The following is a 13,402-nucleotide window of genomic DNA, read 5'->3' on the forward strand; positions in this document are numbered from 1 at the left end:
ATATATAGTTACACACATATTTGTCACACAGCGAATAAGTAGTCTAAATCAGGTTTAGAAAATGCTATTAAATAAAGATTATATTTAAAGGAATATGTAAATGTTTAAACTTAAAGTTAGTAAGGTATACTTATTTTTAAATAACTTTTAAGGCTTTGAAGTTATATTTATAGATATAGGCTAAGAGGTAAGAAAGTTATTTTAAATTTAATTATTTATATTTAAATTGGTTTTCTTTTTTATTTTTTTAGCTTTTACGAGTAACGCAAATCCTTAATAATTCCGAATGTATTAAAACTATCTCAAACAAGTATTGTTCTTCGATGAGTTTTTTCCAAGTGCAAATTTATACACGAACAAGTTTGTGTGAAATGATGTGGTGGAGTGCTTGGAGGACATTGTTCTCCATTGATTTTGGCCCTAGGTGTTAAGATTACACAAATTGCAATTTATTTGTTTGGCCAACCAAAGCCAATGCAGGGAATCGCTTATATATCTGGCCACATCCCGCTGCCTCTGACTCAATCTCCGTCCCTGTCCTGCACTGATTAATATGTCTTGTGTTTTGTGTATTTGCCTTTGTGTTTATGTTTGCATTTAACTGGCAAACTGGATTGGAATTGCTGCGAAGGCCCGGCCGCCCACTTCTCACCTGGGCGCTCACCTTTCGGAACAAGACCGGATTGCGATATGCATGACCTAGACAAATATTGTGCGTTTGCAAGCACTTTGTCATTGGAGCTGCTGTCCTACAGCTACCCAACTACTATAGCAAACCCAATGGACACATTTGTTATTTTGAAATATTTTGTTGATTTTGCCCGAGAAGAGTTTCCAGCAAGGTATCCACATTTGAGGTTTTCATTTGGCTAAAAGCGGAGACGCAAGCCAAACCATTTCTCATTTCCCTTCTTTCTTCGCCGCAGTGAGTGACACACTAATTGTCCTGCTTGTTGTGCTCCGAGATGCATTCACCATTTGCAATTGGTTTAACCTGGCGTATGAGTGATTTAATATTGAATTATGGCTTCTGATTTATTTCGCATTCACAATCTGTAATGGATTTATGTCGCCCTATTCGTCCTTTCCATGTCTTCTATTTCCCTGATTGCCAAAAACGGGCAGAAAAAAGAAGGTTAACAAAAACGCCAAAGCAATTGCAGCACATTTGCCGGACGGCACTTTGCCAAGAAAAATAAAGCTTTTGCCTAGCTTTTGGCGAAGTCACCGAAATTACTGCTCTGGGGTGTGAACAAAATGCAAATATTACACAGCTCATTAAGCCTGAATTGGAATTGTACTGCCACGATTTACGCGCCTCAAAAAAAAACTTGGCATCGTGGATTTCTTAAGCAAAGTCAAACACGTTTGCAAAAGTAGATATTATCAATGGCGATTTTTTTCGACTGCCAAAGTAGTTACGTTTAACCATTAATATATACTTTATCAGTAAAAACGTGTGAAACTATTAAAGTAATTCAGATTTTAAAAACCAAATTAATTTAAACAATAATAAATAAAGAACACTTTTGAAAGGTTTCATCCAAAATCTTCAAAACTGATGGACTAGTTTGCTTAAAATGCATAATATACCTTATGGGGTCTGCAAGAGTATAAAAATAACAAGATAAACAATTAAATCAGCATACTGTCGTAAATTAATATGTATATACAACATTTTTATGGAAATTTTAATGTCTTACTCTCACGTGCTTTAAAGATTACTTTGTACTTACTTTTCCCCAATTATATAATTTGAGCTGGGGAGTCCTACATCCATGCGGTAGCTCCTGAAATCCCTATTCAATTGGCTCTCTCTTTCGGCCAGGTTTCTGAGGTCGTCTATTGCGGCCTCTAGTTAATTTATAATGCCCGACTTCAATGTTAATTTACGTTTAATGAATTTTAATTGGGCCCTTCCTAGTCCCAAAACCACAAGCTGCCCGCGCTGCCACCCAACAAAATTGACAAATTACATTCGGTTCGCAGAGTCCCTTCTCTAAAGTGACGGGGAAAAATGGAGTTTGGCCAGGGCCCAGGACATTTTCGTCCTCCATGTCCTGGGCCTTTGCCATTTCGGTTCATTTTGTCGCCGCCGCTGTTGTTTGTTGTATTCTATTCTATTTCATTTTACATTTTTTTTTTCATTGCTACGCTTGAAAGGTCTAAAATCGCGTTTTCTGTGTGTGTGTGTGTGTGTGTGTGAGTATGTCTGTGTTTACCTAATCAAAAATTTCAAACACGTTTTATATTGGCAACGCAAAAGTCATTTATTCAATTTGCAAACCAGTTTTACGTTGCGTAATCTAATCAAAAAGGTTGCGACTCAACTCGACTCCACTAGCTGCGCCAGTAGAATAAACCGGGTCTACAAATGTATATGGCTCTATATGGAAGCCGCTTTTTGAAAGTCCTTTGGCCGCTTGCCAAAACAACCTCCATGGACCAAAGGGAAGGGAAGGACCATGGTCGGCCTGCCTGAACTGAAACAAAAATAAACAAAGTACCCAAAAAGTTCAAATGTTGAAAACTAAAAATAGTAAATGGCTGACGTCACGGAAAACATTAGGGAAACGCAGATTTACAAAGAGGATGTCTATAAATATGGAAGGCGGCACACTGAAAAGTGATGCAAAAATGTTATGTAAGACATTACTCCAGCAGGTTTTGTGACGGCAATAATATATTAAACCAGGACTTGGCGAAAAACTCTTAGCATTAATTAAATAAAGGGTATATATACCTATCTAAGCATTATAAGTAAACATTTCCAGTTAACACAATCCAAAGAGTAAAGATTTATAATTCCGAAGAATAATGATAACATGTGGAAAATTACAATCAACCCAATTAAAAATTCGCATGTGTTTTCACTTCATCTTGATTAATTGGCAATATGCCATCCACATAAGTAAACCCTGAACTGAGATAAAGGATTCTATGTGAGCAAGTCTTATATACTTATTTCTCAAGAAATGCAATCTGCATTTATTAATTTTCTTCTTATGTGCAACTGATAAGACTCGAGGGTTCATTATCGGAATGGTATAAAAGGGGAATGAATCGCAGACAAAGTTACTTTGTCTTCCAGACTCTCTCGTCGAACTAAAGATGTCGCCTAAATTCGCACTTGCAATTCTGCTCTTCAGCTGCGTTCTCCTGGGAATTGCGAACGCACAGCTATACCGATACCCGCAGCAACAAGTCTATAGAAGGCCATACGTAAGTACATACAGTTGTTATTAATTTATAAAATCGATACCCTAATTGATCTTTATTAATCTTAAATAGGGTGCTCGGACTTCAGGTGGCTCCGGTCCATTGCCGCCAAATTATCCCCCACCGGAAAACGCTGACCCGCCACCAGGACCTCCTTCAGAGCCATTGGATTGCATGCCCAATCAACTGGCAAGCAAAACTCCTGACAACAAGACACCAAGACCCAGACCCCAACGCTAAAAACACATAATTTCTAAAATACCCACATAATCTATCAACTATTTACCAATTGATTACATTTCATTTACACTTGTTCGCCATAATAAAGATGAATAGAAATCATTAAAGCAAAGCGTATAAAACAGCCCATAAAACATATTGAAATTATTTTTATAAATTTGCCTAAGCTTCAAAGTGTTTAATTGCATGTTCTTTGTAAATGTAAGAGATTATCTTTATACGTAGACTTAAATCGATTAAATTCCAAGATCTCTGATATAATTTTGAAACAAGGCAATATTCATAATCCTTCTTCGATGTACAAGGAATAGATCTTGTGGCAATACTTGGAAACATACTATTTTCATAAATTAAATACCTTTCAAGGGCTATTCAAAAAAGTTGCTCATACGCCCAGTTATCCCTATCACTCGTATCTGCGACTTGTAAGTTTATTTTATGATGTCCAATTATTCCGCAAAATCCACTTTAAATTCGGTATTCAATGGCTTAAGGAAGCCCGGTTCCCCCAACTGCGATAAATCGCAAAGCTCCGTCCCGGAATCGTGTGAATGCACTCGGCAACTGTCTGAAATGAACCCATCCCGGCAGCCTGACACTCCCCAGAAATCGGGGATCCCCATGCCCCCGAGTCCCCTGGACAGACGGACGTTGCCCGATTAGTGCTGCGAACATGAAAAACAGATATGCTAACGTGGCAAACAGCCGCAACAATCGGAGGTAGACCTGCCACGCCCCCTGGCGAGCGGAGGGCAGAGCCAATAAAGTGTTTAACATTTTCGCCCGTACATTTTAATGGGGAAATGAAACAATTTCGGTGCCAACGACATGCGATGGGCGATGTGCTGTAGGTGGGCGGTAGGTGGTGGATGGGCGTGGCGCGGCATCCACGCCTATATGCAGATTAAGCGCGCATTTAACAATTTTACGCTGCATACATTTAGGCGGCGGAATCCTCAGCCGGAGTTTCAGTTTCCATTCGCTCGCTCGCCGTTGCTGTTGCATCAATAAATTAAATGCAGATTTCCATTTTCGTACATGCAAGGGATCCAACCCAACGAATTCGGTTCAATATCGCAACGAACTCGACAGTTAGGAGTGGCTGGGAAAATTGTTGCATGCAGTTAATTATTTTGCACAGGTTTTTGTGCATTGCAACTTCCACTTGCCCCAGCTACTAATTGAAATAAAACATGCCCGCTTCCCGGTTTAATTAAATAAGGCCCAAAAATGGCCCGAAGTTGTTGTTCGACTCCAACTTCGGCTGGCATTAATAAATTTCAGTTTAATTGCTGCGGAAATTGCATTATGCAAGCGAGTGTAAGGCAAAATGTCATTTTCCGATTGCTGTCGCTCGCCTTGGTTTTAATCAACTTGATGCCCTCTTTTCCACAAATCAAATGGCGAATCCCACGCTCAAAAGGAAAACTTGATCGGAAGGCGTCGAGGAAATTCTTCGTTACCATTTTGCGGCAGGCGTGAAGTTTTGGGCTACATCAACAACAGGAAACCCGGCAGACACTTAACAAAATAAATGTCGTAAAATGTTATTGTTAAAATTTATTTAAATTTAAAATTATTTTATTTTTAAAATATTATATTGAAAGGTTAATATTTGAATGTAATTTTATATATTTTCTAAAAAACATTTCACACTTTATCATTGATTATTTATCATTTGTTCTTATTAAATAGGAAGCACATAAATGCTTTATACTATGATGCAGATAAGATTTTATGAAAATAATAATTAATTTTTAACCAAATCTGTCTTTTTTAGTGCCGGCCAGAACATTTGCCCCCCCGCAGGCGTTACAGCCATTCGATGGAGGAGGTGGACCAAAACCTAGTGGTCCACCTAACGTTGGGAGTCCAGGAGGAGGTCCAAGCACCGGTGGAAGTCCTGCACCGGGAGGTGGTCCGAGCACAGGGGGAAATCCGTCCTGCGAGCCCTGAACATTACCCAGAGTTCGAACTCCATACGGCTAGATAACTTAATGAAGTTAGATTTAAATAATAATTTTAAGAATCATTCTTACGCTTCTATTTTGCACTGGTCGTTGTTGCGTGTACTGGTATTGCGGATAGTTGTAGGGGTATTGCTGGTACTGGTATTTCTGGCCATTGGCCATTCCCAGGAAAACACAGCCTAAGACCAGAACTGCAAGTAGGTATATGGACGACATCTGTGCTTCGATGAGAAAGTCTGGAAAACTCAGTGACTTCAGCAGCCACTCTGTTTATATTTATACGTTCTGAATAACAGACCCGCCAGCCTTATCAGTTTTACTCAAGAAAATAAAAAATAAAGTAGCCATTACTGAATTCTTTGAATTTAATCAGTGTTTATTTATGTGGAAATTAATACTTTCAGTAAGTCAAGATGATAACCCTACTTGTGAAAATGTAATTACAAAGTATTGTTTATTTGTATTTCTCAATACTGCGACCAACAATCAGTTCTTAACTTTGAAACTTCTTTATATTTGTTTGTTGAGAATATTAATTAAAATTACTAAAGCATTTTCAAGTTATTAATGTATCCAAGCGCTTCTCCAGTGAGTTTTTGCGTTGATCCCAAGGACCAAGTTAATAAACGTGTATCCTTGAATTCTTACAGTGTACTGGAATAGTGAAAAAGAGATGTATATCGGATGAACCCGAATCTGGATAAGGTCCATTCAAACACACACACAGACATTTGGCGAACTCTTGGGCTAACCAAATCCAATTGGCCAACATTCGTATGCGATTTCAGAAACCGAATCTGGTAATGGAAGGGTGAGCATCGAGAACGGTGCTATACGTGTGATAAATAAGGCTTTCTGTTGGGGGAGGTGGGTGGTGGTGAGGTTTTCCCTTTCGCCTCAGCGTTCTCCGTTTACCTGGCAGCCATTTTGGCCCCCGAAAAACTTTCTGCTACCAAACTCCAACTGGACAACATTTTCCTTTCGCCATTCGCTTTTGCATTTTTTGTGGTCTACGCTTTCCTTCGCTTCGGTTTCGTCCTCAGCTTTTAGTGAAATTTGCATTTTGCTTGATTTACGGAAAGATTTGAGGCTATTGCAACGCAACTTTGATGTGTGTATCAATTTAGCCAAGTGTTAAGGTTAAGGATTCGGATTGCATTCGTCCGGGCTCCGCTTGTTGTTTGTCCTGGCAAACATTTAGTTATTGCATACTGGGGGTTTTTGAAAGCGGTCCATTCTCCGGGTATCCAAACAGACTGGGAGAAGAGCAAACGCTGATGGAGTGACCGCACCGATAAGTCAATTGGCATTGCATTTGATTGCAGCTATTCCGTATGGATATTTGACTCTCTGCAAATCGAACGTATATTTTCATACTTTAACGATGGTTTCGTCTCAGCTTCCAGTTGCTCAAAACTTATGTCGAAATTGCCGAATCAGGGAAAGCAATTAATGAACAACAAAAACACTTGAAAGATTGAAACAATTTGTACAAATCATTTAAAGTAAATGAGTAAACATTGTTTCCTTTAAAAATTTTGCAAAATAGTAAATGTTTTTTTGTTTATGCTAATAGTTTATCATATTGAAATAATTTGCATAATTAGTTCTAACGTTAATTAAAGAAATCTTAATAATTTGGCAATATATTGCCAAAAAAACCAATAAAAAATTTTACAAAATAGTAAATGCTTTCTTCAGAGTTGGATAGATTTATTCCCGGTATAAAAATAGTTATGGCTGCACCGATCCTGCGAATGCATCTTTTTATAGATGCCCCAACTCAAAAGCGCATTAAGTCGGCGGAAAGAAGTGCCATACTTTGTGGCTGTAATTTGCTTGAGCGCTCTCCTAACGACTTATCTCACAAAAGTCATAACCTGCCAGGCAGACAAACGCAGACGAACAAACAAACAAACGACTTAAGTGCAAACAATTAAAAGACAAACAGCTCAATGCTCACACCCAAACACACAGGCAAACAAACACCCACACAGTCGCATGTCGGGGCACACATACGGATGCGCAAACAAGGAATTCGCAGGAGTTGGATTTTTGGGACGCGACAGAAGAACAAGTTTTTTCTGCCGGCTCAAAAGTCGAGCCATGACATCTGATTCAGAGTTTTAACTTTCGAGGCTTCTCTTTTTTACACACTTTGCCGGCAGAGATTGTAAATGAGAAGTTTGGCGGAAAAGTTGAGGGAATTCGAGCTGGAGTGTTATATGTAGACACGTGCGGAACTTATGGTACACACACGGATGATATGTTGGAGGTTTTAGTAAAGAATACTTCTAAGAACAACTAAATCGTAATGCTTAATTAGTAAAACGCTGCCTTAAACCCTCACAACAGTATGATTTTTAACAGTCATGAAAATTTGTAAATAAATAAAATAAAATAAATGTTAGATTTTTATACTTTTATTTCAAATTAAAACCTTTCCAAAAGTTCTTAAAGCTCATAACATTTGTTACAAATTCATTAAAAAATACGTTTTATTTGTCAGCCACAATAATGATTCCCAGAATACCAATCAATTTTCCACTTAATGATCTAGGGTTAAACTAAAGTAACTATATTATCTTTTGGTGATTTTAATTAAATCGTGTAGTCTGTCGTATACACTGTAAGCGAAAAAGATTCTCCTAAGATTTATGCAAACAAAGTGCTAAAAAAGTGCTTCTGTCGAAAATATGCTTTGCATTTGAATGGCATTCCCCTTTTGCCATTTGCTCAGACGTCTGTGAAGGACATTCAGGAGTCATTTTCGGAGAATTTCAGCCTTTCGTTGTATTAAAAAACCACCTCATTTCACTGCATATATTAAGTGTGTAAAACGTGTCTGAATCTGGGTCTGTCTTTCCTTTTTTCTCGGTCTTTTTCTTCTCGGGCATGTCATTCAATCATTTCTAGAGGTGGAGAGTCAACAAATTCCTCGTAATAAAATGCCCGACAATCTGCTCGTGCTGGAATTTGGAATTTTGATTTTTCAGGTAACGTCAACATGGTGAAAAGGTGAGAGTGCGAGAGTGCTGGGAAAAATGGGTGACCGAGGGCGGGGCTAATCTCCCGGCGACCGCCAAACCGCACATTAGCTGGGGTTCTGGGATGATGGGGTGCCGGGGGTGCCGGGGATGGTCAGCAAACATTTGGGCCTGACAGCGGCCAAAAAATCGTGCATTGACGGTGATAACGTGCTGGCCCCAGCTGACATCGCCACGTCCATCGACCATCGCCCATCGACCATCGTTCCCTGCATATTCACGCCGCATTAGCGCTCGGTGGCCAGGCGTTCCGGGCCTGCAAACCGGACACAGAACGGCGCATTTGGGGCTTGGGGTTTGAGCTTTGGGCCGGGTCCGCAGCTTGTGGTTCCCCTTGGCTCCTCGGTTGATGCTTTTGACACGATCTACTGATTTCCGGCCCGCTATCCCCTTTCCCACCCAAACTGAACTGGGATGGGGATTGGGAAATGGGAATGGGAATGTGAGGCTCTCCGTTTGCCAACTTGCGGGCTAAACGTATGCTAATCGGCTTGTTTGTGGGGCAGGTGGGGCATGTGCAGGTGATGTTGCCGGCCACTGCTGTGAAATGCATCAAATGACTGCGGCACTGCTCCAGCGAATCGCTATCATATCTGCACTGAGCAGTCGTAAACTAACTCATATATAATATTAATCCTTTCATCATTAGAAGTGTAATATTGACATTGATCTAACCGCTTTAAGAGCCATAGTTGTATTTGGTTATTAAAAGAAACAACTTTTTCTTGAGGCGAAATTAGAAATAAGAAGACTATTAACAACAAAACAGCTTTATAAAGTGACGATGTTAAACATTTTTTTTTATTTAACCCCTTGTTCTTGTAATTTATATACAACCAGCAAAAAAATAAGACTTTTGATAAAGTTATTTCTTTTGTTTACGTCCTGGCCAAAGAGCTTAAGTGAATTTAACTAAATGATTTAAACTATAATTCATATTCAAGTATTTTAAGCCGGTTTAAATTAGTCATTTTTCCTCTTATAACAAATTCCATTTTAATTAAAAAGCATGGAAACCCTTAACTAAAAACTCGACGTATCTTGTGGGTGCTAAACCAAAGATGTACCCCGGCAAACGGTATAAATAATATATTTTATTAGCATAATGAAGTAATAAACATTGCAACAGTGAACCCGCAAAGTCAACAAGTCAACAGCAGCAGATAAAATCAGCAGTCGCCCACATTAACTTCAATTCGCTCCCTCGCACACGCACCATTGCAGTGCTGCACTTTTGAACCCAAAAACCCCCCTCCAGCTGCGCCCGATAAGCGATCGTACCACAAAAAAAAAATAATGGGGGGAATGGGAACCCCATTTACATGCAGCGCAGGCAGGACGGAAGCGGAAGTGCCGAGGCAGCTCTGAAATAATATCAAAAATGGCTGCCGGAGGCGGCAACAAAAAGTTGCAGCTGGTCACAAATCATCTTAGGAGCTACGTGCTGCAGCCGATGCCAGTGTTGTAAAATGCTAACGAGCCCCGGCAACCTTTGTTGTTCTGCACCGCCCACAGCCCCGCCCCCATTTCCACCCTCCACCGTTAACCCTTAACCCACCACCCCACCATCATCATCATCGTCGTCGTCCTTGTCGTTGTCGCCGATGTCGTCGCTTTGAGTGACTTTGGCATGAATGCGGAAGGTGGCCGGCAACTAATTTAGCTGCCTTTGCGAAGTCGGCGGCATTTCATTTCCCTGGATTATCCAAGGCTGGTGTTCTCGGAAAAGGATTCTCGAAGGGACTCCTTCATGCACCCTTCCAGAATGCTAAGTTTAAAATTAAATCAAAATTAAAGCAGGACTTAATTATAATAAAAAAGCACTATAAATTTGAATGGGATATTTCAAGCTTTAATTTATTTATTGACATTATAAAATGTGTTAAAGTAACAACCAAAATATTAAAATTTAAGATATGGTACAAATAATAATATTTATTTTAATACGATTAGAACTATAGATACTGCTCTATTCTATTATATTATTTCATTATTTTTATAACAAGGTCCATTGTTTAATTAAAAATGCATGATGTATTTGTACTTTTTATTAAATGAAAATATATATAATCAAGCATTTTCAAAACAGAACTATAACCCCAGAAATGTATTGGTCTTTCCATTTATAGAATTCTTCCGAATTAATTTAGAAATAAATCAAGATTTTTCCCTTTCAAAGAAAGCAACATCGCGAAAGCGTTTCCCAGAATCTCGAGCCAAGGTTGGCGTCTACATCTCAGTTTCAGCGAACAGCAGCTGCTGGCACCTGTGTGCAGCTCAGCCAGCAGTTACAGGCTGCAACTATAAAATACCAATTTACTCCGCATGCAGTTAGTATTCTTTCTTGGCAGCCAAAGTCGGGCCCGCCCGATCCCGATTCCGGACCCTCCGATTCCGGCTGGCATTCCCATTCCCTGGCTCTTTGCCCTGAATCTGGGATGCTGATGCTGGAATGGGTATGGGGTATGGGTACGATGGGTTGTTCGCTCTGCTCTCTGGGTTTTTCTTTTAGCTAGAGCCATTTTATGTATTTTTATGGTAGGTTGCAGCCACTGACGCTGCTGCCGCTTGGCCCGGAAAGCGGAAACCGAAAATTGCTACTTATTATGTTACTAACTTTGTGTTGCCAACACCGCTCGACTCCTTCTGTCCCAACTGTATGTATGTGTGTGTGTGTGTGGAGCCGGGACCCGTTGTTGGCTGGTGTGATAATGTCAGGTTTTGTTAAAATTAAATTGCATGTCTTGCTGCGTTGAAGTTAAATTATGGCCTCCCAGGGTCGAAGGTGTGGCATTCAACTTTACATCTCCAACTGAGAAATAGTTTCACGAAAAGTTTACCTCGAGTAGCAGGCATATAACTTTAAACGGCCCGTGAAATAAAGCCGTGAACCACATAAAAACACACACACAAAAATTCAAACGGACATCAAACATTTTTTTAAAGCTGCAATTTTCCCAATTTTTGTTTTTTTTTTTTGACATTTTCGGATTTCTTTTGCACAGTTTCCCAGCGGGACGGCAGAAATATAACATTTTTTGCGTTTCACCGCAAACGGTATGCAACAGATTTTTTCTTAGCCACATGGTGCCAGGATAAAAACAGTCGCCCATTTTTGCGAGCCAGCTCCAGCGCCAAAATGTATGCAATGTTTTCTTTTACTTGCCTCTTTTTTTTAGTTGACTGCGATAACCACACGCTGTGATTTTTACCGGCATTACGAAATATTAACAGCATACAGCAAACATAAGAAAAACGATATTTCCTTTTTAAGACAGCCCAGGACTGAAGGAGAGTGAAAAATTTGAGTAATGGCTGTTTGATGCCCCAGAGACTAGCTTTGTGGTAATGGACTTGTTGGAAATTCAGATTCGTTGGAAATTTAAGTTCAAATTACTTGTCGTGAAACACAGCAGTAGTTTTGAGTTAGTCTAGGGAAAAACATGTACACACTGTGCAGAAGACATCAAATATGTAATCATTTTTAGCTCCCCCAGAACATTAGAGAAAGCCTTAGAGAAATACATAAGTGTTTAAAAATCAAATGTCTTAAATTTGCAATATTATCAGAAATATAAATGGGATATTTTAGCTTAAGAGATAAAAAGGATTTTATAATACATAAATTACAAAGTGTAGCGTGTTTTAAATTAAATATAATAAAAATATAATTGTGCTGTTGCTTAATGTTATTAATATTCGGGAGTTTGTTTGGCTTACTTAGATTGCATATGTGCTCAAAAATTATTACGTAACCTAAGCCAAGCCAATTATCGATCCATCATTGCCCGACTGTCCAGCACTGTCCTTGACCTTGGCATTCGAAAAAATATGTAGTTCTTATTGGGAATCCATCTGGAAATGTTTTCCCCCATCAACCCTTTGCCAGTGGCAGCTATGGACAACATGAGAAACAACACGTTCCCTGGCAATAAATCTTGGCCGACGAGTGTTTTGCACGTAAGCGGAAGGCAGGAAAATACCAGAGACAAGACCAGAAACACACGCAATCCAAGACAGACAGGAGACATGTCGCATTCTTTTGGAGTGTTTTTTTCGAGTGTACGACAGTGCATCGCTGTGGCCGTTGGAAATAATAGACAAATATGGCAACTACAATGGCACACGGAAAATAGCCCCAATGAGCCATAACGTTTTCCATTTTCAATTGGAAATTCCAACACGGTATCCACCCCATTCGCTTTGTAATTTATTGGCTTCCCAGCAGAGTCCCACATGTATTCTGAATATCCAGACCCCGAGCAAGGGGATCGGGCCAAACTGTCCCTATATTTGCTGCTCCGAGGAAGGCAAACATTAACGAATGTTCAACTACCTCCGTATCAATATCAATACCAGCCCGCTACCCCGACTTCCTCTTCCCGGGCGTGTATCTCTAAATTGAGTACGTGTTGTTCTAGCTGTTGAACGTGTTTCGGTAAGTACTTGGGCCAACACGTGTGTGAGTGGCCCGCTTCGGAGTTGGCAACATATTTCTTTCAGTTATATGGATTTCCAGACGTGTCTGATTGCCCTCTAATGGCATTTTATTGCATTTATTAAAAAGAACTTAAGAGCTCTGGGGCTAATACGGAAATCCTCAAATTAGATGCTTAAATGGCGTTGTTTTGAAAAGTCTTTAGGCACTCGAAACGCTGAAAATAAATGGGTGAAGTTAAACAAGAATAAGAATACCGAAGTTATGTATGTTCATAAGATATTTTATAATAGATAAAGAATAAACGACCCTCAAAATAGGATTAAAATCATTTTAATACCTGTATAGTTAAATGAGTACGAGTTCTGCAGATAGAAATTATATATTATTTTACTTCAGTGGGAAATTTATTTAGAGGTAATGATATAATAATACTTTTGAGTGTATGGAACTACGTAGTTAAGAGGTCAAATCAATAAAAGTAATCA

General features: G+C 39.4%; 1 protein-coding gene across 1 annotated transcript; it reads left to right on the forward strand.

Annotated features, from left to right (window-relative positions):
• Nucleotides 1-3,111: 3,111 nt before the first annotated feature.
• LOC108037324 lies at nt 3,112-3,459 on the forward strand. The gene is made up of 2 exons (XM_044460440.1): nt 3,112-3,222; nt 3,292-3,459. Exons 1-2 carry the CDS (start codon nt 3,112-3,114, stop codon nt 3,457-3,459), a joined length of 279 nt encoding a protein of 92 aa, XP_044316375.1.
• The last annotated feature ends 9,943 nt before the right edge of the window (nt 3,460-13,402 follow it).

The sequence above is a fragment of the Drosophila rhopaloa genome, unplaced genomic scaffold (genome assembly GCF_018152115.1).
Source record: "Drosophila rhopaloa isolate 14029-0021.01 unplaced genomic scaffold, ASM1815211v1 contig_2, whole genome shotgun sequence".
In the NCBI taxonomy this organism is placed as follows: domain Eukaryota; kingdom Metazoa; phylum Arthropoda; class Insecta; order Diptera; family Drosophilidae; genus Drosophila; species Drosophila rhopaloa.

Bases quoted from the DNA above. Each gene is read 5' to 3' on its own strand.
- LOC108037324 (XM_044460440.1), top strand. From the start codon at position 3,112: ATGTCGCCTAAATTCGCACTTGCAATTCTGCTCTTCAGCTGCGTTCTC. The intron at 3,223-3,291 runs GTAAGTACATAC...AATCTTAAATAG, and splicing joins AAGTCTATAGAAGGCCATAC to GGTGCTCGGACTTCAGGTGG.